Source organism: Bubalus kerabau, chromosome 6 (assembly GCF_029407905.1).
Source record: "Bubalus kerabau isolate K-KA32 ecotype Philippines breed swamp buffalo chromosome 6, PCC_UOA_SB_1v2, whole genome shotgun sequence".
Lineage (NCBI taxonomy): Eukaryota > Metazoa > Chordata > Mammalia > Artiodactyla > Bovidae > Bubalus > Bubalus kerabau.
In genome coordinates this window covers 52,112,780-52,139,163 of record NC_073629.1, presented here as the reverse complement: position 1 = coordinate 52,139,163, position 26,384 = coordinate 52,112,780, and the positions used below count along the sequence as shown (strand labels likewise).

General features: G+C 37.9%; 1 protein-coding gene across 7 annotated transcripts in view; it reads left to right on the top strand.

Moving 5' to 3' along the window:
- The window catches only part of BTBD8 (BTB domain containing 8), a 95,296-nt gene that overhangs the window by 44,055 nt on the left and 24,857 nt on the right, over positions 1–26,384 (top strand). For 4 of the 7 annotated variants that reach the window (XM_055585141.1, XM_055585139.1, XM_055585138.1 and 1 more), the window contains 4 exons: positions 11,862–11,942; positions 13,290–13,386; positions 20,398–20,486; positions 20,924–21,026. In XM_055585141.1, coding sequence (XP_055441116.1) covers positions 11,862–11,942; positions 13,290–13,386; positions 20,398–20,486; positions 20,924–21,026 — 370 coding nt within the window. Of the gene's footprint in view, positions 1–5,940; positions 5,985–9,429; positions 9,558–11,861; positions 11,943–13,289; positions 13,387–20,397; positions 20,487–20,923; positions 21,027–26,384 lie in introns of those variants that run through there. The other 3 variants (XM_055585143.1, XM_055585142.1, XM_055585140.1) reach the window with 3 other exon arrangements.

Genomic DNA, 26,384 nt, shown 5'->3' with positions numbered 1-26,384 from the left:
GCTCCAATATGTGAATTTAGGTGTATGGGGGAACACAGATTTTCAGTCTGTGATAGGTAATTTCTTTATTAAAGAATAATTTGGATAGGTGTGGATTTCAGTGACCTATGATAGTGCATTGGTGAATCTACACAATTGGGGCAGTTTATATCAACTGCTGAGACAGTTATTAAGAGATGAACTACCTCCTTACATGTGAAATGGAATATTTTTTGGTCACAGATGATCACTGTGAGAATCCAGAGTGTACAATAGTGGGGAGGGCTTTTTCAGTAGGAAAACTGCCTGGGAGTTCTGAGGGAGAATTCCCGGCTTTCATCATTCTCACTGCGGATGCTTCCTCAACTGGGTTAGTCTTGGCTAGAAGCTTGGATGTGGAATGGTGGTAGTGATGATTCCGTAACAGTGAATGTGTAAAAAATACTGATAAACTCTCATTGTTTTTCACACTAGTCTATAATCTTGAGCCTTGTAGGTTACAGCTGTCTGGTTTCCTTACTAACTAAAATCAATCCCCAAATGCCTCTCATTTGTAATTTCACACTCTATTGAAAAATGGAAAATTAAAAGATTATTTTTAAGAATATGTTATATGTTTTTATCTCTTTTCATGTTTCATTTATTTAATAGAAATGAGACATATGCAGAAGAACCTAAACCTCTTTTCTTTCATACCAGGGTTTCTAGAGAGTTACGTTTTAGTTATATCACCTACTGTTTTGATCTGGCAACCACCAGGTAGTTCTTGATTATGGAAGATTTTATATGCCAAGCAAATAGTTTATTAGCCTGTGGGTAAAAAGAATGTGTAGTTGAGTCAGTCAGTGAAATTTTATCATCACTGTTGAAAAACAGCCTGAAAAAATATGTTTCCTGCCAAAAAAGATCTCTTCCTTTATGGTGAATTTAAAATATCTGCTGAATATTGGAAGAGAAATAATGCTTGCAGAGGCCAGAATTTCTGTAAGTGTGTCAATTCTAGGGGTAATCATCATTCTAGTGTAATTTTGGAAACGTGTCCAGGGATTATGTTTCTTATGTTTTAGATATCTTTTATAAAAACTGTCTACTCTCATTAGAGGTGAAGACACTAAAAATTTAAATGGAGAGGTAACCATGTGATTCTGTGTGGTGAGATAAATGTCAAAAGAAGTGTATGATTATTGGACCTTATTTGACGGTAGGGGAAAGTAATTTACAGAAAACACTTGTCTAATTTCCTAGAAGAAGTCTTAGTTGCTTTTTAGTGACAGTGTTTTTTTACTATCTGATACCAATTGCATACACCTTTGTTCCTCTTTCCAAATAGATTCTGTCCTTAGCAGTGATAATACCTTACAATAACATCATATATATCTCCATGTTACTTCCACAGTTACTATGTTCTTTAATTTTTAGATTCAGTCTCTGAGAGAGCTGGTGTATTCACAGATTACAGATGAGAAGAACAAGATCAGATAAATTAAATCTCTTCCAAGGGTTCCTTGGCAAATAAGTGCTATGCTAAATATAAGTTACATGTTTGTTGATTCTTAATTCAAAGTCCTGTAGTCACTGAAGAAATTAAAAGTTTCCCATTGGTATGTGTTCTTGAACTAATTCAGACTGCTATTTTAAATCAGTGATTTTTCCATAGGAACGGAAAGTTTCTGGTAGTTCCTTAGGGAATACATGGCATGGGGTTGGGATATGGGCACATGTCCTACCAGAGCTGCTCTACTATTATCTGTTCTTTATCACTCGAAGCAACCTCTGTGTTTAGCTATGGGAATAAAGGCAATCTTTAATCAATACTCATGAGTGATCAGATTAAACTTTCAAAACACAGGCTTTTAAAGGTAGAGTCTGTTTATTAAGAGGTTAATAGATAAAGAAGTAGTAGCTTAATTGTTGGTCTATTCCACTACCTGTAATTTTCCATCTTCTATTATGATGGAGGTAATGGATAAATATCTCCTCTTATAATATGGCTTAACTGCTGCTGACCAACTTTAGTGGTTTGTTCAAGGGAAAACCAAATAGAAGTAGCCAAGTTTGTTTCAAACTGTCATTACAAATAAGTAGACTGTACATTGTAGCAGTGCCAGTGATCATCAGGCTCTCTCCTCTTACAGTGTGTTCCCTTGACTTCTGTTGTAAGCTAGGGTCTACTCCTTACTGGCTCATCTTACACAGAGCTGCTATTTTGTCATTGGAGGCTTATTCCTAATCAGCTCATTTATTTCTAATGCTGTTGTTGTTGTTGTTTAGTTGCTAAGCTGTGTCCAACTTTTTTGCAACCCCATGGACTGTAGCCTGCCAGGCTTCTCTGTCAATGGGATTTCCCAGGCAAGAATACTGGAGTGGGTTCCTATTTCCTTCTCCAGTGGATCTTCCCAACCCATGAGTTGAACCCATGTCTCCTGTGTTGCAGGCAGATTCTTTACCACTGAGCCAACAGGGAGGCCCACTTCTAATACTAGCACATCAGAAATGAAGATACATTTCTTTTTGACTCTTTTATCTTGCTTGATATAACAAGGCTTTCTAATGCCAAAACAAAAGGGGGATTTCCTGACAGATTCCGGGTTTTATCTACATCTTATATTATTATTGTCATCACACAATATGTTTGCTTTCCCCTCTTGTTGTTGTTGTTCAGTCACTCAGTCATGTCTGACTGTTTGTGACCCCATGGACTGCAGCATGACAGGCTTCCCTGTTCTTTGCCCTCTCCCGGAATTTGCTCAAACTCATGTCCATTGAGTTGGTGATGCCATCCAACCATCTCATCCTCTGTCGTCCCCTCCTCCTGCCTTCAGTCTGTCCCAGCATAAGCCTTTTCTCCAATGAGTCAGCTCTTAAATAAAAATAAGGCATCATTTTTTATTTCAGGCAGCCAAAGTATTGGAGTTTCAGCTTCAGCATCAGTCCTTCCAGTGAACATTCAGGCTTGATTTCCTTTAGGACTGACTGGTTTGACTCCTGGCTGTCCAACGGACTGTCAAGAGTCTCCTCCAACACCACAGTTCAAAAGCATCAGTTCTTTGGCTATCAGCCTTTTTTATTGTCCAGCTCTCACATCTGTACACGACTACTGGAGAAAACATAGCTTTGACTCTACGGACCTTTGTTAGCAAAGTAATGTCTCTGCTTTTTAATATGCTGTCTAGGTTGGTCATAACTTTCTTCCAAGAAGCAAGCATCTTTTAATTTAATGGCTGCAGTCACCATCTGCAGTGATTTTGGAGCCCAAGAAAATAAAGTCTGTTACTATTTCCATTTTTTCCCCCATATATTTGCCATGGAGTGATGGGACCAGATGCCATGATCTTAGTTTTTTGAATGTTGAGTTTTACACCAGCTTTTTCACTCTCCTTTTTCACCTTCATCAAAAGGCTCTTTAGTTCCTCTTACTCTCTGCCATAAGGGTGGTTTCATCTGCATATCTGAGGTGATTCATATTTCTCCCAGAAATCTTGATTCTAGCTTGTGCTTCACCCAGCCCAACATTTCACATGATGTACTCTGCATATAAGTTAAATAAGCAGGGTGACAATATACAGCCTTGACGTACTCCTTTCCCAATTTGGAACCAGTCTGTTGTTCCATATCCGGTTCTAACTGTTTTGTTACTTCTTGACCTGCATACAGGTTTTGCAGGGGGCTGTTCAGGTGGTCTGGTATTCCTATCTCTTGAAGAATTTTCCACAGTTTGTTGTTATCTATACAGTCAAAGGCTTTAGCGCAGTCAATGAAGCAGAAGTAGATGTTTTTCTGGAATTCTTTAGTTTTTTCTATGATCCATTGAATTTTGGCAATTTGATCTCTGATTCCTCTGCCTTTTCTAAATCCAGTTTGTACATCTGAAAGTTCACAGTTCACATACTGTTGAATCCTAGCTCGAAGGATTTTGAGCATTACTTTGCTAGCATGTGAGATGAATGCCAATTGTGTGGTAGTTTGAACATTCTTTGGCATTGCCCTTCTTTGGGATTGAAATGAAAACTGACATTTTCCAGTCCTGTGGCCACTGCTGAGTTTTCCAAATTTGCTGGCATATTGAGTGCAGCCCTTTCACAGCATCATCTTTTAGAATTTGAAATAGCTCAGCTGGAATTCCATCACCTCCACTAGCTTTGTCCATAGTGATGCTTCCTAAGGCTCACTTGACTTCCCTTTCCAGGATGTGTGGCTCTAGGAGAGTGATCACACAATTGTGCGTATCTGGGTCATGAAGATCTTTTTTGTACAGTTCTTCTGTGTATTCTTGCCACCTCTCCTTAATATCTTCTGCTTCTGTTAGGTCCATACCATTTCTATCTTTATTGAGCCCATCTTTGCATGAAATGTTTCCTTGGTATCACTGATTTTCTTCAAGAAATCTCTACTCCTTCCTGTTCTACTGTTTTCCTCTATTTCTTTGCATTGTTCACTTAAAAAGACTTTCTTACCGCCTTTCTATTTTCTGGAACTCTGCATTCAGATGGGTATATCTTTCCTTTTTTCCCTTGCCTTTCACTTCTCTTCTTTTCTCACCTATTTGTAAGGCCTTCTCTGCTGCTGCTGCTGCTACTAAGTCGCTTCAGTCGTGTCCGACTCTGTGCGACCCCATAGACAACAGCCCCCCAGGCTCCTCTGTCCACAGGATTCTCTAGGCAAGAACGCTGGAGTGGGTTGCTGTTTGCTTCTCCACAGACAACCATTTTGTCTATTTGCATTTCCTTTTCTTGGGGATGGTTTTGATCACCGCCTCTAATACAGTGTTATGAACCTCCATCCCATTCAGGCACTCTGTCTATCAGATCTAATCCCCTCTTGTATTACATATCAAATTGACTGTGTCAAATTACCACCTAAATGTTATTAGTATCATGGTGTATAAAGCTGTCAGAAGGTTAAAGCATATTTAGGAATTTTACTGTTTTAAAAAATCACATCTTTTAAGAATTTTTATAATGTAACAAAGTAATCTATAAAACAAATTGCCTTTCACATTAACTTGTAAACCTGAGTAGATGTTTCAAGGGGTAGTATGGTATAGTAAAAAGATCATGGACTCTGGTGTCCTTATAGGAAGTCCTACATCCAGGCCCAAACTGTTACATGACTTTGGGACGTTGCTTACCTTCCCTGAGGTTGTTGAAAGGAAAAACTTGGCATAGTGTTTGGTGTATAGTCTGTAGTGCTGATTATTATTTACCTTTTTTTCTTTCCCTAAATGGTGGTGTTCTCATTTTTCTAGGGAGTAAAGGGTTCGAGTGAGCGCCATTTCCAGGACTAGGACAGCAACACCTGCTTTGCTTGCTCAGTAACCTCTTTTGGAACTGTGCCACTGTTGCATATCTGTAGGATGTTTTCTGCAATAGATTAAAATTGAAATCTTGTCTGTCCTTACGGAAAAGAACCAATTGGTTTTTGGTTCTTTTTTGAGTTGGTAGCTCAAAGATGTAATGCATGTGACATTTTAAAATGAGACAGCCTTCAATAAATTAAGGTAGGAATAGTGGAATCCTATTATCCTAGTTTTAGGGCTTCCCAGGTGGCGTAATGGTAAAGAATCTGCCTGTCAATGCAGGAGATGCAAGAGACATGGCTTCAATCCCTGTATCAGGAAGATCCTCTGGAGAAGTAAATGGGAACTGGCTCCAGTATTGTTGCCTGGAATCCCATGGAACCTGGTGGGCTATAGGCCACAAAGAGTGGGACACGACTGACCAACTGAGCACACGTGTTTAATCCTAGTTCTACCCATGCCCCAGAGTTGGAAGGTGGGAGGATAAAGCTGAAAGGAAGTTCCCCTGGTGTCAAGGGGACGTTTTCCACATCCAGTACTGGAAATTGAACAGCCAATATTTCCATAAAGAAACCCCACGTGTTTCCATTTTATGTAAACAGAAGTCTTCCGGTGGTGGCTTGAGACTTTAGAGTATAAATTTGGATTTTTTCATCTCCCTTCAGAGACTCCTGGCTTGCTCTGAACCTTCAGGATGACCTTTTCAAATGTAAGTCAGGTCATATTTCTCTTCTGGTCAAAATTCTTCAGTGCCTTCTCATCGCAATTAGAATTAAACCCAAATCTTTATCATAAGCTATAAGAACCTGTATGATCTGACCCATAAGATTCTCCCCGACTTCCCCACCTAAAGGAGCTACAGCCCAACTCTCCAGTTACTCTTTTCTATGTTATTCTGTTAGATTGTCTTCACTTTTCACTATTAAAATTATCTTCATATATTTGTTGACATGGGCTTCCCTGGTGGCTCAGACAGTAAAGAATCTGCCTGCAATACATGAGACCTGGGTTCGGCCCCTGGGTTGGGAAGATCCCCTGGAGGAGAGCATGGCAACCCACTCCAGTATTCTTGCCTGGAGAATTCCATGGACAGAGGAGCTTGGTGGGCTACAGTCCATACGGTCACAAAGAGTCTGACTTGACTCTTGAGTGACTAAGCACACACATTTGTTGACATATTTATTGTCCATGTCCTCTCTCTAGAATGTAAGGTCCAGAATAGCGCCTATCATTCAATAAATATTGAATGTAAATGAATGATGAATGAGTGAATGAGGCCCTATGTTACCTTAGCCCACATCTGTAGAAACCTGAAACTTTAGGAAGCACATATATAGCGTAGAGGTTTTAGACTGGGTGCATGTTATCTCTGAGCCTAGTGCTCTGTCCTCTCATGGTCTTTTATTTTTTCTAACTGTTCAGTGTATGTAATATTTTCATCTCCTATAGGATTTTATTCTGATTTGCCTGGAGGGTCCCATGGACGGAGGAGCCTAGAAGGCTGCAGTCCATGGAGTTGTTGGGGGTCAGGCACAACTGAGCAATATCGCTTTCACTTTTCACTTTCATGTACTGGAGAAGGAAATGGCAACCCACTTCAGTGTTCTTGCCTGGAGAATCCCAGGGACAGAGGAGCCTAGTGGGCTGCCGTCTATGGGGTTGCACAGAGTCGGACACAACTGAAGCGACTTAGCAGCAGCAGTGCTTTAAATCTTTCCATTTATTTAAACTGTGGGTTATTACAGTAATTTTTTTTTGGCAAGTCAGTTGATCATGTCTTTATAAACACTTTTCATAAAAATACAGATGACTTACAATAATGAGGCTACAGTTTAATAAAACAGTTGTCAAGACAGCAGGAAAACAGTTTCTTGCTGTTTTTATAGCTATCATATATATTGATATATAAGCTCAAATGTCCAGATTTTGCCGTTTATTTTAATAAAAGTTTTATTTCTACCTATTCATTATTTTCCTTTGCTAAAATATGTCAAGTCTTAGAAGAAACTATTCTTATAACATAAATATTCAATCCTCATTAACACTAATAAGAATGGCTCTTGAAATTTCAAGGAAAAGTGCATGGAATGTAACTATTATGCTACTGTTTTATATGAACAGACTACAGATAATATAGCATAATTATACTGAGATCAACTCTTGTCATATCCATGTATATAAATGAGCATATTTAGAGATTTGACTTTTTTCTAAGTATTAAAGAAGAGATGTGGAGTTTTGAATCAGCAGAAACCAGTAGTTAGCCATTGTATAAGCCAGTAAATATATATTAAGTAAACTAAAAAATATTTATATGTTTTCAACTCAATATTCCTTCTGAAGGTTCAGGAGATGCTTGTAACTACCCTAATAAGCCATTCATTAAATATTCATTAAACATTTATTGAGCATATATTATTTAAGGCCAAAGAATCAAAGCAGACACCTTTCTGAGTCCTACCCTGTGGAACTCCCTTTCTTTTCTTCTTGCCTTTCTCCTTGTCTCCCTTTAGCAGACATTAGATACTGTGCTTAACAAACTGTGAATGTCTTTATCCGCACTGTCCCCAGCCTGCTTCCATGCAGAGCTCCAGTATTATGCAGGGAAAGGAAATTTTGATCCTGGGGATATTGAATCAATGCTGACATTGTGCTTCTACTAGAGATGCAAGGGTAAATAAGACACAAATCCTGCCCACACAGAATTCAGTTTAGAAGGAGAAACAAATATGTAAACAAAGATATTATAAGTCAGTTTGATAAATGTGATAATGGAAGTGTGTGTGGGGGGGTGTATTATACTGCTTAAGAGCCCAGGCATTGGAGTATGGATTTAAATTCCAAATTCCAGTGCAGTTTGCCTGGATTTAAATTCCAGTGCATCACTAGCCATTTGACATTGGGCAATTTATTTTTTTCCCAGCACCCACCTCCATGGGCAAGTTACTTAATTTCAGTTTTTTCATTTGTAAGATGAGACTAATAATAATAACCTCCCATTGAGTTGTTACAATTAAATGAGCTAATTGCATTGAAAATGCTTATTAGCTCAGTGACTAAATCATAATAAATGCTCAATAAATGTTAGTTATTATTTATGTTTAACATTCAGTGATTTCCTTTTTTTCCCCCCTTGGGAGTGTTAAGCAAACAATCAGAGGTAAAGAGCCATGTGTCTTGTATCTAAAAGATGAAATAAATAGAGAGGGAGAGAATTTTAAGCAGAGTGAACAGTATGTGATAAGGAACGGATGTATAAGGAACTGTAAGTCGTTCAGGTATAGGAAATGGTAGTTTGCTTATCCTGGAACAGCTGCTAGAGAAACCAGAGATCATATCATAAAGAACATTCTATGCCAAGCTAAGGAATTTGGGCTTTTTTTCCTAGGTCCTATGGAGAATTGCTAAAGGGTTTTAGAAGTCAGGGACTGTATCAGATTTACATTTTAGCAAAGTCACTCTGATTGCAATGTGTGAAATGGGATGTGAGGAGGTAATTTCAGGCAAGAAGCCCTCAGAGTACTATGATGAAGTATAGTACAGATGAAAGAAACTGAGAGGCTAAACTGGGGCAATAAAAGGGGGAAATATATAGCAAAAGGGCTTCCCTGGTGGCTCAATGGTAAAGAATCTGCCTGTCAATGCAGGAGACAAGGGTTTGATTCCTGGGTTGCAAGATCCCCTGGAGAAGGAAATAGCAACCTACTCCAGTATTCTTAGGTGGCTCATTGATTAAGAATCTGCCTGCAATACAGGAGCCACAGGAGTCCTGGGTGCCAACCCTGGGTCAGAAAGATCCCCTGGAGGGGGGCGTGGCAATCCACTCCCGTATTCTTGCCAGAAGATCCCTTAGACAGAGGAGCCTGGCAGGCTACAGTCCATAGGGTCTCAAAGAGTCAGACATGACTGAAGTGACTTAGCACACACCAGTATTCTTGCCTGGGAAATCCAATGGACAGAGTACAGACCGTGGATCACAAGAGTCAGACACGACTTAGTGACTAAACAACGACAGCAACAGACGGCAGAGGCTGAATTAAAAAAACATTTGAAGGTATAAAATGATAGGATATAATGAGAGAGAGGATTAAGATTAAGAATAATCTAGATTATTCTTCAGTCTTCTTTTTGTTATTTCTGTTTTGTTCATAGCACTGTTACAGGACTCCTTGCATCTTGTCCTGCCTTCTATTCCTCTGTACCAAGAAGAGTGAATTATCTAGTAACCACTGGGCATTGGTCAGGATGAACTCTGACCTGAGGGTTAATTTGATGATGAGAGGTAATTTGATTTCTTTTCTCCTTTCTTTTCCGCTGAATCTGTGGAAAGAGGTGATGGGAAGAAGGGTATCTGCTATCCATCTTAGCTATCTGTTGGAGTTCTGAGGGGGGCCCAATAAATAGTATACTTTCTTCCTGCTCACAATAAGACAAAAGAATCAGCAGGTGAAATTAGAAAACATTTCCTTAATTTTTGATAAGGCAGTAAAATGTGATTTTACGCAAAAGCCAAAGTTGATTTGCTTGCTATGTCTACTCTAAGACAGCCCACTTGAGAGAAAGCCTGAATCTGGATAGCAGTACGCTTGTCTCTCACCACCTCTTACCGCTGGTTCAGCAGCAAAAAAAGGAGAAAAGAAATCAGTTTACCTCTCATCTAGAAAGCTGAGCACCAAAAATTGATGCTTTTGAACCATGGTGTTGGAGAAGACTCTTGAGAGTCCCTTGGACTGCAAGGAGATCAAACCAGTCAATCCTAAAAGAAATCAATCCTGAATATTCATTAGAAGGACTAATGCTGAAGCTCCAATACTTTGGCCACCTGATGAGAAGAGCCAACTCATTAGAAAAGATCCCGATGCTGGGAAAGACTGAAGGCAGGAGGAGAAGGGGATGATGAAGGAGGAGATGGTTGGATGGCATCACCGACTCAATAGACATGAGTTTGAGCAAGCCCTAGGAAATAGTGAAAGATAGGGAAGCCTGGGATGCTGCAAGTCAAGGGTTGCAAAGAGTTGGACACTACTAAGCAAATGAACAACAACAAGTTCCTCATGATCAACAACCAGTGGTTGTTGTCCACCAACCAGATAATTAATCTTCCTTGATACAGAGAAATAGGGGAGGGCCAGGATGCAAGAAGTCCTGTAACAGTGCTATGAACAAAATATAAGAGTAATAGAAGACTGAATCTGGGGTGCTGGGAGAAGAAGTCATGACTTGAGAGTCTGAGATCTAGTAGTCCATGAAACATAAAGATTATCACTTCAGACTACTTCTTTAAGTCATGTCTTTTAAATCTGTAATATGAGGATGTTGGCAGAGCTAGAGCACTGGATAGGTATTACAAATTAAGAAACATGTATGGCACAGCAAGAATCTTTCTAGTGAATGGAATAGTTGTCCATCCCAGGCTTTAAGCAAAATGAGAGGCCATTTTTCAAAGATGCTGAAGAGGATTTCTTAAGGAGCCAGAGGTTGAACTATGACCTCTAAAGTCCTTTCTAACTTTGTCTATCATGGAAGATGCCCAACAAAAAATTAATTATTTTATCATATACTAATCACCCTTATGGCAGAAAGTGAAGAGGAACTAAAAAGCCTCTTGATGAAAGTGAAAGAGGAGAGTGAAAAAGTTGGCTTAAAGCTCAACATTCAGAAAACGAAGATCATGGCATCTGGTCCCATCACTTCATGGCAAATAGATGGGAAAACAGTGGAAACAGTGTTACACTTTATTTTTGGGGGGCTCCAAAATCACTGCAGATGGTGATTACAGCCATGAAATTAAAAGACGCTTACTCCTTGGAAGGAAACTTATGACCAACCTAGAGAGCATATTAAAAAGCAGAGACATTACTTTGCCAACAAAGGTCCGTCTAGTCAAGGCTATGGTTTTTCCAATGGTCATGTATGGATGTGAGAGTAGGACTGTGAAGAAAGCTGAGCACCGAAGAATTAATGCTTTTGAACTGTGGTGCTGGAGAAGACTCTTGAGAGTCCCTTGGACTGCAAGGAGATCCAACCAGTCCATCCTAAAGGAAACCAGTTCTGGATGTTCATTGGAAGGACTGATGCTGAGGCTGAAACTCCAGTACTTTGGCCACCTCATGCGAAGAGTTGACTCATTGGAAAAGACCCTGATGCTGGGAGGGATTGGGGGCAGGAGGAGAAGGGGATGACAGAGGATGAGATGGCTGGATGGCATCACCGACTCAATGCACATGAGTTTGGGTGAACTCCGGGAGTTGGTGATGGACAGGGAGGCCTGGCGTGCTGCGATTCATGGGGTCGCAAAGAGTCGGACACGACTGAGTGACTGAGCTGAAGTGAACTGAATAACATTTTACAATATATAAAAACCCATAGCTGCAGTTATAACTTCATTTTTATTTTTTTTTTATAACTTCATTTTTAAATTAATGGCATACCTCATGGATGTTATTTGAAAATTGTATTCTTCAGATAAAAATGAGATTAGAACTTTATCTTGACTGAAAATTTATGGGAAAATAGAATGTATCATTGATATCAGTTAAACCTTAATTATTTCTGGATTTGAGTTTAGTTTTCTTTTATTTTTCAGTATAAGCCATGTAGAAATGAATGTTATGATGCACTTTATATACGGAGGAACTTTGGACTTTCCAGTCAAAGCTAATGTTGGGTAGGTATTATTTTTTAATGATTTTAAATATAAAAATATTGATATTTTGTGGCTTCTGCTTTATTGAGCTTTGTTTAAAAGTGTCAGTGAAGTAGAAGTTTCACTTTTATTATTTATTTTGCTGTATGTTGTACATATTTTGGCAATATCTAAAAACAGTAAGTCACCTTATTTAGAAGAAAAGATGATCTAGCATTTCACAGTAATAAGATTAAGAAAAGTCTTTATTAGACTTAAATAGAAGGAAATGGCCACCCACTCCAGTATTCTTGCCTGGAGAATCCCATGGACAGAGGAGCCTGGCAGGCTACAGTCCATGGGGTCCCAAAGAGTCGAACACGACTAAGTGACTAATTACTGCTGTGTTTGAAAAACTTAATATTTGTTTTGGAAAATAAATGACAGATTTTTATAAAGTTAATTCAACTTTAGTCAAATTTGGAATTTTATAAATTTTTTTGCTACTTTATTTTTAAATTTTAGGATGTCAAAAGAAAAAAACCCTAAAAGTAATTTGAGAATATAGGCATCCATCCTAAAGATCAACAATGGTATGGTTCTTTAGTACTCTATGGCGACATGCCATCGTCTAAGCTGCTGAAATCCTACTAGAGAGTGAAATATATCTTGCTCGTCTAATTTTTGGGATGTTCTCTCCTTTTATTGCTATTCTAACATCACTCAAATGAAGGCTGCTCTTTTAATTTTAAATATTTATTAGTTCCTTTAGTTATAAACTGAATGAATATGATTTGAGGGTGAAAGTATCCTGAGTCACAGGGATTAAGTACTGAAGTTTTGCCCCTGGAAACCTGTATGAAACTTTATCATGGAATTGAGACTTGTAGGTTTCCTAAGTACCTAGCGTATGTGTGGTACTTAGAAATACTTGCCAATTGAAAGAAGCAATAGAAACCCTCTGAGTCATTGGATGCCACCTCTAATCTCATTGTACTCTGTAGGCATTTTCAATATGATAAACATCAATTAGCTGCCCTTCCCCCTAAATTTTTATTTATTGTGAAGAGTTGTAACTTTTATAGCCTTTGAAGCAGTTTCCTGGGCCTTGTTGTATATATCACTGAGAATATGAGGGGAAGTTGTAAAACATCTCCAAATTTACTTTGTGTTATTCTCCACAAATCAAATCAAGTTACAGTGCTTTCAACTTTTGACCTATGTGCTTTTTATAACCTGTAAAGAGTACTATGTAGGGCAGAAAGTTAGAATTAAAATAGTTAAGATTATTATTTTCTCTAAACGAACTATTTATCATTAAGAAATTATTGTGTATTATGCCTTGGTATTTAAATTGAAGAATTAACAGTGCATCTATTTTTATTTTAGTCAGATACTCAATATGGCTGATATGTATGGACTAGAAGGATTAAAAGAAGTAGCAATCTATATTTTAAGAAGAGATTACTGTAATTTCTTTCAGAAGGTAATTATTGAGTCTCAGAAATCTTTTACCTAGTACCTAAAGTAATCTATTATTACCTCCTAGATTCTTAACTCTGTTAGTATTGTCATTTTAGCTAATGGTAACTCTACTGAGAAATAACTCTTAGGATGTGCTTGTAGAAAACAAATCAATTCAGATCATTTTAAATAAGATAAAACTGAGGTGGGGGTTTACTGAAAGGATATGGCAATATCCTATATAATTCAGAAGTGGAGTACACAGTTGGAACTCTGTTAGTTAGGGTTTGGAACTGAGAGAAAGGAAGCTGGCAACTAGGGTTACTTTCTCCATTTATCAAAGGGCACCACAGTGCTTCATCAGTTTTTTCCCCTGAAGGAAAACTCCTCCTTCCTACCACTTCTCTTGATAGCATGTACTTGGAGTGGGATATAGTTCTCTTCTACTTCTCCAGGTGCTATATGAATACTGACTTTTTAATTTTAGTTTATGCAAACTTAAATTTGTTGTCTAAAGAAAGGTATTGTACTATTTATTTCAAAGCCATTTGTACATTAATTTTCTCTTATTTTTAATTTTCTTATTCTTTTCTTTGTAAACAATGGTCATGTATTATGTTTATAATCATCAAAAAACAAGTATTAAAAGGATTGTTTACATAAATAGTCCCCTCTTATTGGATACTTGAACCAACAATATGCATTGTAATGAGGTAATTTTAATAATTTTAAGCATATTTAAATTTAGATTTTTATGTTGGGTAGGACTTTTCCTATCTCTTTATAAGTTGTATCTGAGATATCACCCTATGGGTTAAAACAGAGGCATAAACTGAGTCTACCACCACTACCAACCCTTCCCGTTTTACTGAGAAACAGTTAAACTCCTCAGGTAACCTTTATTAAGCCTTTAATCAGTTACCGTTCATTCCAACTTTTATAAGGAAGGGAACTAGAAGAAGGGGCATAGTCTGTGGTATCCTCAGCACTGTAGAAAGTAAAGAATCCTAGTAAAAAGACTTTTCCTTCTCTTTCATCTTTTTTCCTCATCTTCCCTGCCAAGTGAAAGTTAGCAGGGAGATCCAAGACTATCCCAGATAAACATTAAAGATAGGGATATTTGCAATGAGGATATAGTGTCCTCTCAGCCCTGAGATGGACATCTAACATGGACATCTGTATAACCAGACCACTCTGGGACTTCTATCAAAGAAGAAAATACTAAGAGATTTTTTGGAAGAGCCTAGAGTATATCTCAGGAACCAGTGAGAGTATACTTGAATATGGAGATTTCTAAAAGGAGGAGGAGGCTTGCTGGAGAAGCCAGTACTACCCCAGTGGCTAGAGACAGTGGTTATTGTCATAGACAGAAAAAAAATAAAAGTCCATTCCATACCCCAAGTATACATGGTATGCAAGAAAAGAAAAGGACCTTAGTGGTTCAGTGAAGATTAGAAGAGGCTGATACAGGGTCAAATAACACTGTGTCCCATGTAGGGAGGCATTGAGCATCATGAATCCTAGAAGGTTCCTTCGTCCACCGAGAGGCTGGGGAGAACTTCGGTCTGTCACTTAATGAGCCACCACATTAGCAAAGGCCACCAACATCTGGATTAGAGCATTCAAGGACATCTTCCTATTACCCTGCTGGTCACTGGTTAGTTACTTAAAGTGACCATACCCATCCACAGCCCTATTCCAAAGGAGTTAGACCCACTAAATGGCAGAGCAAGGGATCATGCTCTACTTTGCATTCCAGATCTCCCCAACTAAAAGTGTAGTCAGTGATGGGGAACAAAAGATTTAAATTAAGTGTGAAATAGGTGTTAAAATAGTACCATATTGTTTTTAAATACCAAAAGTAACCAGAAGGTACAGGAATGCGCCTATAATCATTAAAGGATGGAAAAAAAGTGAATTTGACACAGCTTGGTTGATAGCACTAACTGGGGATAAAAAGTTTTATGTTAGTATCTGCTTTAAACTGAGATTCCTCAATAAACCAGTTACATGAAACATTTTAAGACCAGTCTCTATTATGGATTGTCCTTGGACCATTGCTTCTACTTTTTAGTATGTTCAAGAGTATACATAGGTTACGTGCAGCCTCCTATATTTTACTTTAAAAATTCCACTTAATTTTAAAAAATACAACATATTTGTTGTCATTAAAAGAACAGAAGGTGAAATTCTTTTGAATTATCAATATGGTGTTTTGTTGAAAACTTTTTTATTATATTTTAATATAGTCTATATTACTGTAGTAACAGATATTTAAGAACAAACTTTTTATTGATCTGATCTTGAAATTGTTTGCTTTACTACCTTGACAATATATATTTTAATAAATATATATTTTTGAATATATAATTTTTAACTTCTAGATCTCAATGATACAGTTTCTTGGCAGTGACTTAAATATAGTAAATCTATAATAGCTCATCCCACAGTAATATATGTTGGGGTATAATGTGGTGGTGAACTAGCCCCAGAACTCTTGGCAAGCTAGCTTCAGTCATTTCATTAACGTCACAATCTTGCCATTATTCAACTAAATTTTAGAACTTCATTTATATGATTATAGTGGGTTTTACATTACATGCTATTTGCCACTGATTTACATATATATTTTAGGTTATGATTTAAATAGATGTCCTCCCAAATTTTATAAGCAGGTTTTGAAAACGACTGTAAGACCTGTCATCCTATTACAAAAATACTTAGGAAATCAGCATTTCCATATAAGTAAAATTCTTAGAAAGCTAAAGTTATCCCTTTAAGTCAGGGATCAGTAAACTTTTGCTGTAAAAGGCTAGATAATTAGTATTCTAGGGTTTATGGGCCATACAGCCTCCATCACAGCTACTCGGCTTTCTGTTGTAGACCAAGAGCAGATATGGACCGTCTGTAAATGGAACAGCATAGCAGTGTTCCAATAAAACTTTATTCACAAAAAGAGTGATGGACTAATTTTGGTGCACAAGCTGGTTTGCCAGCCATTACATTTAAGCAGCAAATTATTTTGCAGTTTAATATTTTTTATGGAATATTATGGAAATTATGGAATTTTATGGATTTCCAACATCTGTTGGATCATAGAAAAAGCAAGAGAGTTCCAGAAAAGCATCTACTTCTGCTTTATTGACTATGCCAAAGCTTTTGACTATGTGGATCATAACAAACTGTGGAAAATTCTTCAAGAGATGGGAATATCAGACCACCAGACCTGCCTCCTGAGAAATCTGTACACAGATAAAGAACCAACAGTTAGAACTGGACATGGAACAACAGACTGGTTCCATATCAGAAAGGAGTACATCAAGGCTGTATATTGTCACACTGCTTATTTAACTTATATGCAGAGTACATCATGTAAAATGCTGGGCTGGATGAAGTACAAGCTGAAATCAAGATTGCCAGGAGAAATATCAATAACCTCAGATATGCAGATGACACCACCCTTATGGCAAAAAGCAAAGAGGAACTGAGGAGCCTCTTGATGAAAGTGAAAGAGGAGAGTGAAAAAGCTGGCCTAAAATTCAAAAAACTAAGATCATGGCATCTGGTCCCATCAGTTCGTGGCAAATAGATGGAGAAACAGTGGAAACAGTGACAGGCTTTATTTTTTGGGGCTCCAAAATCACTGCAGATGGTGACGACAGCCATGAAACTAAAAGACACTTGCTCCTTGGAAGAAAAGCTATGACCAACCTAGACAGCATATTAAAAAGCAGAGATATTACTTTGCCAACAAAGGTCCGTATAGTCAAAGCTATGGTTTTTCCAGTAGTCATGTATGGGTGTGAGAGCTGGACCATAAACAAAGCTGAGCGCCAAAGAATTGATGCTTTTGAACTGTGGTGTTGGAGAAGACTCTTGAGAGTCCCTTGGACTGCAAGGAGATAAAACCAGTCCATCCTAAAGGAAATCAGTCTTGAATATTCATTGGAAGGACTGATGCTGAATCTGAAGCTCCAGTACTTTGGCCACTGCATGTGAAGAACTGACTCATTTGCAAAGACCCTGATGCTGGGAAAGATTGAGGGCAGGAGGAGAAGGGGACAACAGAGGATGAGATGGTTGGACGGCATCACCAACTCAATGGACATGAGTTTGAGCAAGCTCCGGGAGCTGGTGATGGACAGGAAAGCCTATTGTGCTGCAGTCCTTGGGGTTGCAAAGAGTTGGAACTGAACTGATGGTGGAGGCATTTCTGAAGAAGCTTTTGCCCTTCTCTGAGTGCACAGTATCTTCAGAAGTACATATTTAGATACTACATATACAAATTGGCTGATTGCTGGTCTTTATTAAGTGTATAAATTCAGATCACAACTAGTAAATGCGTACAAAGAGAAACTGAATTGTATTCACCCCAATAGGGCAATAGATGTGCCTAGGAACATAGTCCAAAACCTGAAAATACATGGCACAGGCAGTATGTAGCACATATTAAGGCTTACCATTCAACTGTGACTTAAATTAAATCCCTTACAATTATACAATGGAAGTGCCAAATAGATGCAAGGGGTTAGATCTGATAGAGTATCTTCTTTCTACATAGAAGAACTATGGACGGAGGTTTGTGACATTGTACAGGAGGCAGTGATCAAGAACATCCCCAAGCAAAAGAAATGCAAAAAGGCAAAATGGTTGTCTGAGGAGGCCTTACAAATAGCTATGAAAAGAAGAGAAGCCAAAGGCAAGGAGAAAGGGAAAGATATACCCATTTGAATGCAGAGTTCCAAAGAATAGCAAGGAGAGATAAGAAAGCCTTCGTCAGTGATCATTGTAAACAAATAGAGGAAAACAATAGGATGAGAAAGACTAGAGATCTCTTCAAGAAAATTAGAGATACCAAGCGAACATTTCATACAAAGATGGGCACAATAAAGGACAGAAATGATACACAACCCAACAGAAGCAGAAGGTATTAAGGAGAGGTAGCAAGAATACACAGAAGAACTACACAAAAAAGACCTTCATGACCCAGATAACCATAATGGTGTGATCACTCACCTAGAGCCAGACATCCTGGAATGCGAAGTCAAGTGGGCCTTAGGAAGCATCACTACGAACAAAGCTAGTAGAAATGATGGAATTCCAGTTGAGCTATTTCAAATCCTAAAAAATGATGCTGTGAAAGGGCTGCACTCAATATGCCAGCAAATTTGGAAACTCAGAAGTGGCTACAGGACTGGAAAAGGTCAATTTTCATTCTAATCCCAAAGAAAGGCAATGCCAAAGAATGTTCAAACTCCACACAATCGCACGTATCTCACATACTAGCAAAGGAATGCTCAAAATTCTCCAAGCCCGGCTTCACCAGTCCATGAACTGTGAAATTTCAGATGTTCAAGCTGGATTTAGAAAAGGCAGAGGAACCAGAGATCAAATCACTGAAAAAGCAAGAGAGTTTCAGAAAAACATCTATTTCTGCTTTATTGACTATGCCAAAGCCTTTGACTATGTGGATCACAACAAACTGTGGAAAATTCTTCAAGAGATGGGAATACCAGACCACCTGACCTGCCTCTTGAGAAACGTATATGCAGGTCAGGAAGCAACAGTTAGAACTGGACATGGAACAACAGACTGGTTCCAAATCAGGAAAGGAGTACATCAAAGGCTGTATATTGTCACCCTGCTTATTTAACATCTATGCAGAGTTAAAATGCAAAATGCTGTGCTGGAAATAAAGCACAAGCTGGAATCAAGATTGCTGGGAGAAATATCAATAACCTCAGATATTCAGATGACACCATCCTTATGGCAGAAAGTGAAGAACTAAAAATCCTCTTGATGAAAGTGAAAGAAGAGAGTGAAAAAGCTGCCCTAAAATTCAACATTCAAAAAACTAAGATCATGGCATATGGTCCCATCAGTTCATGGCTAATAGATGGGGAGACAATGGAAACAGGGACAGACTTTATTTTGGGGGGCTCCAAAATCACTGCAGATATGACTGCAGCCATGAAATTAAAAGACGCTTGCCCCTTGGAAGAAAAGCTATGACCAACCTAGATAGCATATTCAAAAGCAGAGACATTACTTTGCCAACAAAGGTCCGTCTAGTCAAAGCTATGGTTTTTCCAGTAGTCATGTATGGATGTGAGAGTTGGAGTATAAAGAAAGCTGAGCACCAAAGAATTGATGCCTTTGAACTGTGGTGTTGGAGAAGACTCTTGAGAGTCCCTTGAACTGCAAGGAGATCCAACCAGTCCATCCTGAAGGAAATAAGTCCTGAATATTCATTGGAAGGACTGATGCTGAAGCTGAAGCTCTAATACTTTGGCCACCTGATGCAAAGAGCTGACTCATTGGAAAAGACCCTTATGCTGGGAAGGATTGAAGGCTGAGGAGAAGGGTATGACAAAGAATGAGATGGTTGGATGCCATTGCCAACTCAATGGACTTGTGTTTGAGCAAGCTCCAGGAATTGATGATGGACAGGGAAGCCCTACGTGCTGTGGTCCATGGGGTCACAAAGAGTTGGACACGACTGAGCAACTGAACTGAATTAAACTGACTGACTGAGATTTAATTCGAAGAACAGTGAGTTTTTCAATACTTGTGTCTACATTTTATTTATTTATTGTTTTAGTTCATTACTTCTGTATATGTACTTTTTAAAATATGTTCATAAAATCATGATCTAATTAAATTCTGTCATTTTGCCTGAGGTCAGTGTAGGATCTCCCATTGCACATGTACTTACATTTCTACTTTAGGAAGCAGATTAGACCCTATGATTGTGTTGCAGTGTGGTGTGCTAGGAATTATTATACTACATTTAGTCTAGAAAATATTTATGCTAAAAGAAATTAGAGTAAAAACTGCATTCTGGCAGCTAAAAGAACTCAAATGCTATTAAAACTAAAGGTTATCAGTGATACTTAATTTTATAAGAATAAATACTTTTGTATTACATATATTTATTCTGTAGTTTAGGTATATAAATCAGATCATTTTTATGAACCACTTTTAGCCTTATAAGTTCATAAAGAGTAAATGTAGTGTTTTCTGTCAATTTTAGCCTGTTTCCAGAAGGTTGGCATCTATATTAGAATGCCTGATTATTGCTCATTCAGTTGGAGTGGAAAGTCTTTTTGCTGACTGCATGAAGTAAGTGATCTGAAGTAGTACTGATACTATTGATTTAGGGGTTTTGTTCTTCCATTCTCCTAAGTTTCTGGGAAATTTTAGACTTGGCCTATTTTCTTAAGCACAATGTAAATAGCTTAATGCTCTACTAGTTACAACAATTGAGAAGAAGTATTGACTTAGATATTACTCAAGATGCTTGGGATCGACTTTTTTAGCTGAACCATGGTTACTTAACGTTAAAATCCATGCACATAACCCAAAGTGCGTTTAAAATATGTGTTTACAGAAAAGGAAACATACTTAAGTCCATTACAACACTCACAAAATTAACTGTTAGGGTTAGTTAAAACATACATATTTAAAATTTATATCATTGAAAACCAAAATGTTATTGAATATATTATAATGAAAAATATTTTCACTTCTTTAACTTGAGATTCTTTGATTTTCAATAGGTGGATTGTAAAGCACTTTGCAAGGTTTTGGTCTGAGAGAAGCTTTGCAAATGTACCTGCCGAGATTCAGAAAAGTTGTTTTAATATGTTGATTCATTCTTTAGTAAGTATAACCTGAATACTTTGTGTTTGTTATTAAAAAGTTTACTCAATTTTATATAAGTACTTTCTCAGTGTTTTAAATACAAAAATAAAATTGTGTTACAAAAGCAAGATGAAAGAGCCAATTCGAGATAACCCAGAACCAATTCTCAGAACCTGTCTTTAAGACTGTTCCTCCATACCAAATGGAGAATTCAACCAGAGAAGCATAATCACTAGAAAGTATATATTTGTTGATGAACAAAAGGGGCAAGGAGCATTGGCTCAGTAATATGGACCTCCACTTACTAAGGTAGTTTAGGGTACAACACTGAAACAGTGGCACCATTCTCCAAGAGGTGGCAGATTAATTACATGCCTTTCATCATGGAAAAGGCAGTGTTTCTAGTAAAACTGCTGTCCATGGACTTATTGCCTTTTTCACCACCATACTATTCTACACAGCATCATTTCTGACTAAAAAACTCACTTCACAGCAAGTGAAGCACAGCAGTGAGCCCGTGTTTACCAGTTTCACCTGTCCTACCATCGCCCTGTCACCCTGAAGCAGCGGGCTTGAGAACATGGAGGGGAATGAGACAGTGGTAGAAAACAAAAACACTTCGTTAATATATACAAAAACATTCATATAAAAAGAGGAAATGAGGATTTCCCTGGTGGTTAAAAATCCTCCTGCCAATGCAGGGGACACGAATTCAATCCCTGGTCTGGGAAGATTCCACATGCTTCCCAGCAATTAAGCCTGTGTGCCACAACTACTGCGCCTGTGCTCTAGAGCCCATGAGCAGCAACCACTGAGCCCAAGAACTTAGAGCCCGTGCTCTGCAACAAGAGAAGCCATTGCAATAAGGAGCCCATGCACCACAACTAAAGAGCAGCCCCACTCACCACAACTAGAGGAAGCCCACATGTAGCAATGAAGACCCAGCACAGCCAAAAAAAAAAAAACAGGGGGGAATCAATATGTTTATATCACAACTACTACAACGCTCATTTCTGAACCTGGTCACGTGGTCATACCGAGTATTTATAATTACCTTTTCCCACATGATGCTGTGAAAGTGCTGCACTCAGTATGCCAGCAAATTTGGAAAACTCAGCAGTGGCCACAGAACTTGAAAAGGTCAGTTTTCATTCCAATCCCAAAGAAAGGCAATGCCAAAGAATGTTCAAACTACTGCACAGTTGCATTCATCTCACACGCTAGTAAAGTAATGCTCAAAATTCTGCAAGCCAGGCTTCACCAGTCCATGAACTGTGAATTTCCAGATGTTCAAGCTGGATTTAGAAAAGACAGAGGAACCAGAGATCAAATTGCCAACATCCTTTGGATCATTGAAAAAGCAAGAGAGTTCCAGAAAAACATCTACTTCTGCTTTATTGGCTATACCAAAGCTTTTGACTGTGTGGGTCACAACAAACTGTGGAAAATTCTTCAAGAGATGAGAATACCAGACCACCTGACCTGCCTCCTGAGAAATCTGTGTGCAGGTCAAAAAGCAACTGGACACAAAAGCACAGACTGGTTCCAAATGGGGAAAGGAGTATGTCAAGGCTGTATATTGTCACCCTGCTTATTTAACTTCTATGCAGAGTTAAAATGCAAAATGCTGGGCTGGAAATAAAACACAAGCTGGAATCAAGATTGCCGGGAGAAATATCAGTAACCTCAGATATGCAGATGACACCACCCTTATGGCAGAAAATGAAGAAGAACTAAAGAGCCTCTTGATGAAAGTGAAAGAGGAGAGTGAAAAATCTGGCTTACAGCTCAGCATTCATAAACCTAAGATCATGGCATCTGGTCCCATCACTTCATGGCAAATAGACGGTGAAACAATGGAAACAGTGACAGACTTTATTTTGGGGCTCCAAAATCACTGCAGATGGTGACTGCAGCCATGAAATTAAAAGATGCTTGCTCCTTGGAAGAAAAGCTATGACCTAGCTAGACAGCATATTAAAAAACAGAGACATTACTTTGCCAACAAAGGTCCATCTAGTCAAGGCTATGGTTTTTCCAGTAGTCATGTATGGATGTGAGAGTTGGACTATAAAGAAAGCTGAGCGCCAAAGAATTGATGCTTTTGAACTGTGGTGTTGGAGAAGACTCTTAAGAGTCCCTTGGACAGCAAGGAGATCCAACCAGTACATCCTAAAGGAAATCAGTCCTGAATATTCATTGGAAGGACTGATGCTGAAGCTGAAGCTCCAATACTTGGCCACCTGATGCAAAGAACTGACTCACTGGAAAAGACTCTGATGATAGGAAAGATTGAAGACAGGAGAAGGGGACGACAGAGGATGAGATGGTTGGATGGCATCACCAACTCGATGGACATGAGTTTGACTTGAGCAAGCTCTAGGAGTTGGTGATGGACGGGGAAGCCTGTCATGCTGCAGTCCATGGGGCTGCAAAGAGTGTGACACAACTGAGCAACTGAATTGAACTGACTGATTTTGTATTAGTTTCTTTAGTCATTGAATAGTTAATCTCTATTCATGAAGGCGAATAAATGGCCCAGTTGTAATTCAGTTCAATAGAAGTAAAAATGTCATTTATTACTATTGCAACTATTATTATTATTTAGTGGATTTTTAAAGGACCTCTGTGGTTCATAGTATACTTTTTATTTTTTGAAATTATGTATAACATAGGTACTATTACCTCCATTTTGTATATGAAAAAACGAATCAGAAAGGTTAATGCTTTATTCACATTCACAGTGTCGGTAAATGACAAAGCCAGGTATTAAAACCAATTGCTGCCATTCAAAAGGTAATATAATAGATGTTCAACATGGGCAAAGAAGCTTTTTTTGGAAGTGTGGGCCCTGACTTCAAGGAACTCACAAATCTCTGGAAGAATAGGCACTTAAATAATGATGCAAAGTACGAGTTAGACTATGATGAATACGAACATTAAGTTCCATGTGAGTCTTATTTACCTTTGTAGCGCCAGCCTTAGGGTAATGCCTAGCACATTGTAGGTACTTGGTATATATTGATAGGTAAATAAATGAATAAGTATAGTTTATAATTCAGGTATATACATGGAATCACAGAAGTAAAAAAACAATTGATTCTGATTAGAAGGATAGAAGTAACATGAGATGAACCTGAAGATAGAAGACAATTTCAAAATTAAAAAGTATGTTAGGGCATTCCTGACAGAATTTTAAAATGTGACCAGGGCCCTGGAGACCAAGCAGTGCCAATATTCTGTTGTAACTAAAATAATGAAAGAAGATGAGTCTGGGGAGAGGCTAAGGCCAGATTGGGAGGGATCTTAACTGACTGTCTCAAGAAGTTTTTTTTTTAAACAAGTGTTAAGTATATTTGAAGAATAAGCTCTTCATACTATGCCTCTCCCTCTCATACAATATTTTATTTTGGTTTTATAGCTCTAATCAGTTTCTTGTAAGCTTTGTAAATCCTTGATTTTTCCTTTTAAGGCATATAAAAATGAGCATCAGAACAACCAAACATTCCATATGATTAAAAGCCTTTTGACATCACGGTGATTACAATGAAAATGTAAACTTTTGTCTTTCTTTGTGGATATTCAAACCTTAATGTAATCTTCATATTTTATTATATAGATAAAATATATTTGCTTTTTTAAATAAAATAGAATATTTTTAATTTTTTCAAATTAAAATTTAAAATATGTTATCCAAAAAAAATGAAAGGTTGAGCGGTTTTCTTTTCTTTGGCTCTAATACAGTTCAATGGCAGGGACATTACTCCATCAGTAATATGCCAAACACTGTCCTATACCAATGGAGGTTGGACTATTTATGGAGAATTTTTTTTAATTTTAATATGAGGGACTTCTTCTTGGTCACTGTGTTGCAGTTCAGTAAGAAACGGCTGCTCCGTCCTACCAAGTACAAACTATTGCTTTGGGGAGGAAGAGACAGCAGGGTAGAGAAGTGAGTAGAAGGAGAAAGGTGTTAGTTAGGGCTTCTGACTACTTGAGCTATTTCAAAGCATGATTAAATTTTCTGTTTCAAATGTTTTGTTTAAGCCTTTTTTTAAAAAAGCAAATTATGAATCATTCTTAAATATAGAAAATTGAAACAAAAATAGTTACTGGAGTAAAACTGAAGGGGTGTGTGTGTGTGTGTGTGTGTGTGTGTGTGTGTATACATATATAAAATGCTGTTAGTCCCAAGACCAAAGGATAACTGAAGGCTATTTAATTGACACAGTATCAAAAGAATTAAATAGTATGAGTCATAGTGTTTTTTCAGTATATGATGTTAGGACAACAACCAGGAATTTTGCTGCAAAAAAGCTGGATCTATATATCACATCCTGGTATGCCGGTATACATTCCAAATGGATCAAAGATTTGAAAGTAAAGAAAATGAGGCCATTAAAATACTACAGTAAGCCCTGGAAGAATTAGTTTATAACCTCATCAGGGCAGTGAGGATACAAAATTTAGAAGTCGTAAAATAATTCAGTTCCATAAAAATGCAAAATTTCTATATATTAAAAATTATCATCAGTTCAGTTCAGTCGCTCAGTCGTGTCCGACTCTTTGCAACCCCATGGACTGCAGCTCGCCAGGCCTCCCTGTCTATCACCAACCCCCTGAGTTTACTCAAAGTCATGTCCATTGAGTTGGTGATGCCATCCAACCATCTCATCCTCTACAAAATCAAAAGGCAAAAGACCGTTTATATCATACTCTTACTCTAATTTTTCTTTTACTGGTTGATTTTTTAAAAATAGCTAAATGTAGGATAAGATTAGGTAGTTCACAAAGCAAATACAGTTGCCTCTTATTTGATGAACAGCTTAACTTCATTTAAGAGAAATGGACATTAAAATTACAGGTCTCAACTTCCCTGGTGGTCCAATGGCTACGACTCCATGCTCCCAATGCAGGGGACCCAGGTTCAATCACTGGTCAGGAAACTAGATCCCACATGCTGCAACTAAGACCCAGTGCAACCAAATAAATACATTTTTTTAAAAAATTACAGTGTCAGACCATATTCTATCAATACATTTTAGTAAGGAGCAAAATAAAGGAAATTTGTACTATTTTAACAAGGATGTAGGAAAGAAGTACTCCATTCCTGGAAAGGGAATATATTGGCACAATTTTCGCTGTGTTTTTCAAACTTTTTTGACTGACCCAGAGCAAGTTCTTTTTATATTATAACCCAGTACACTCACACATGTAAAACTGAAACAAGTTTCCAAAATGAATACATACCATATTAAATATGATGTTCTGATATTTTATATTTTTCTCCTTTCTCTTTCTTGTTTTCTAATGCTGATTGTAAGCCACTAAATATATTTCTCTAGGTTGCTAGGGGAGAAAACTACAGTTTGGAAA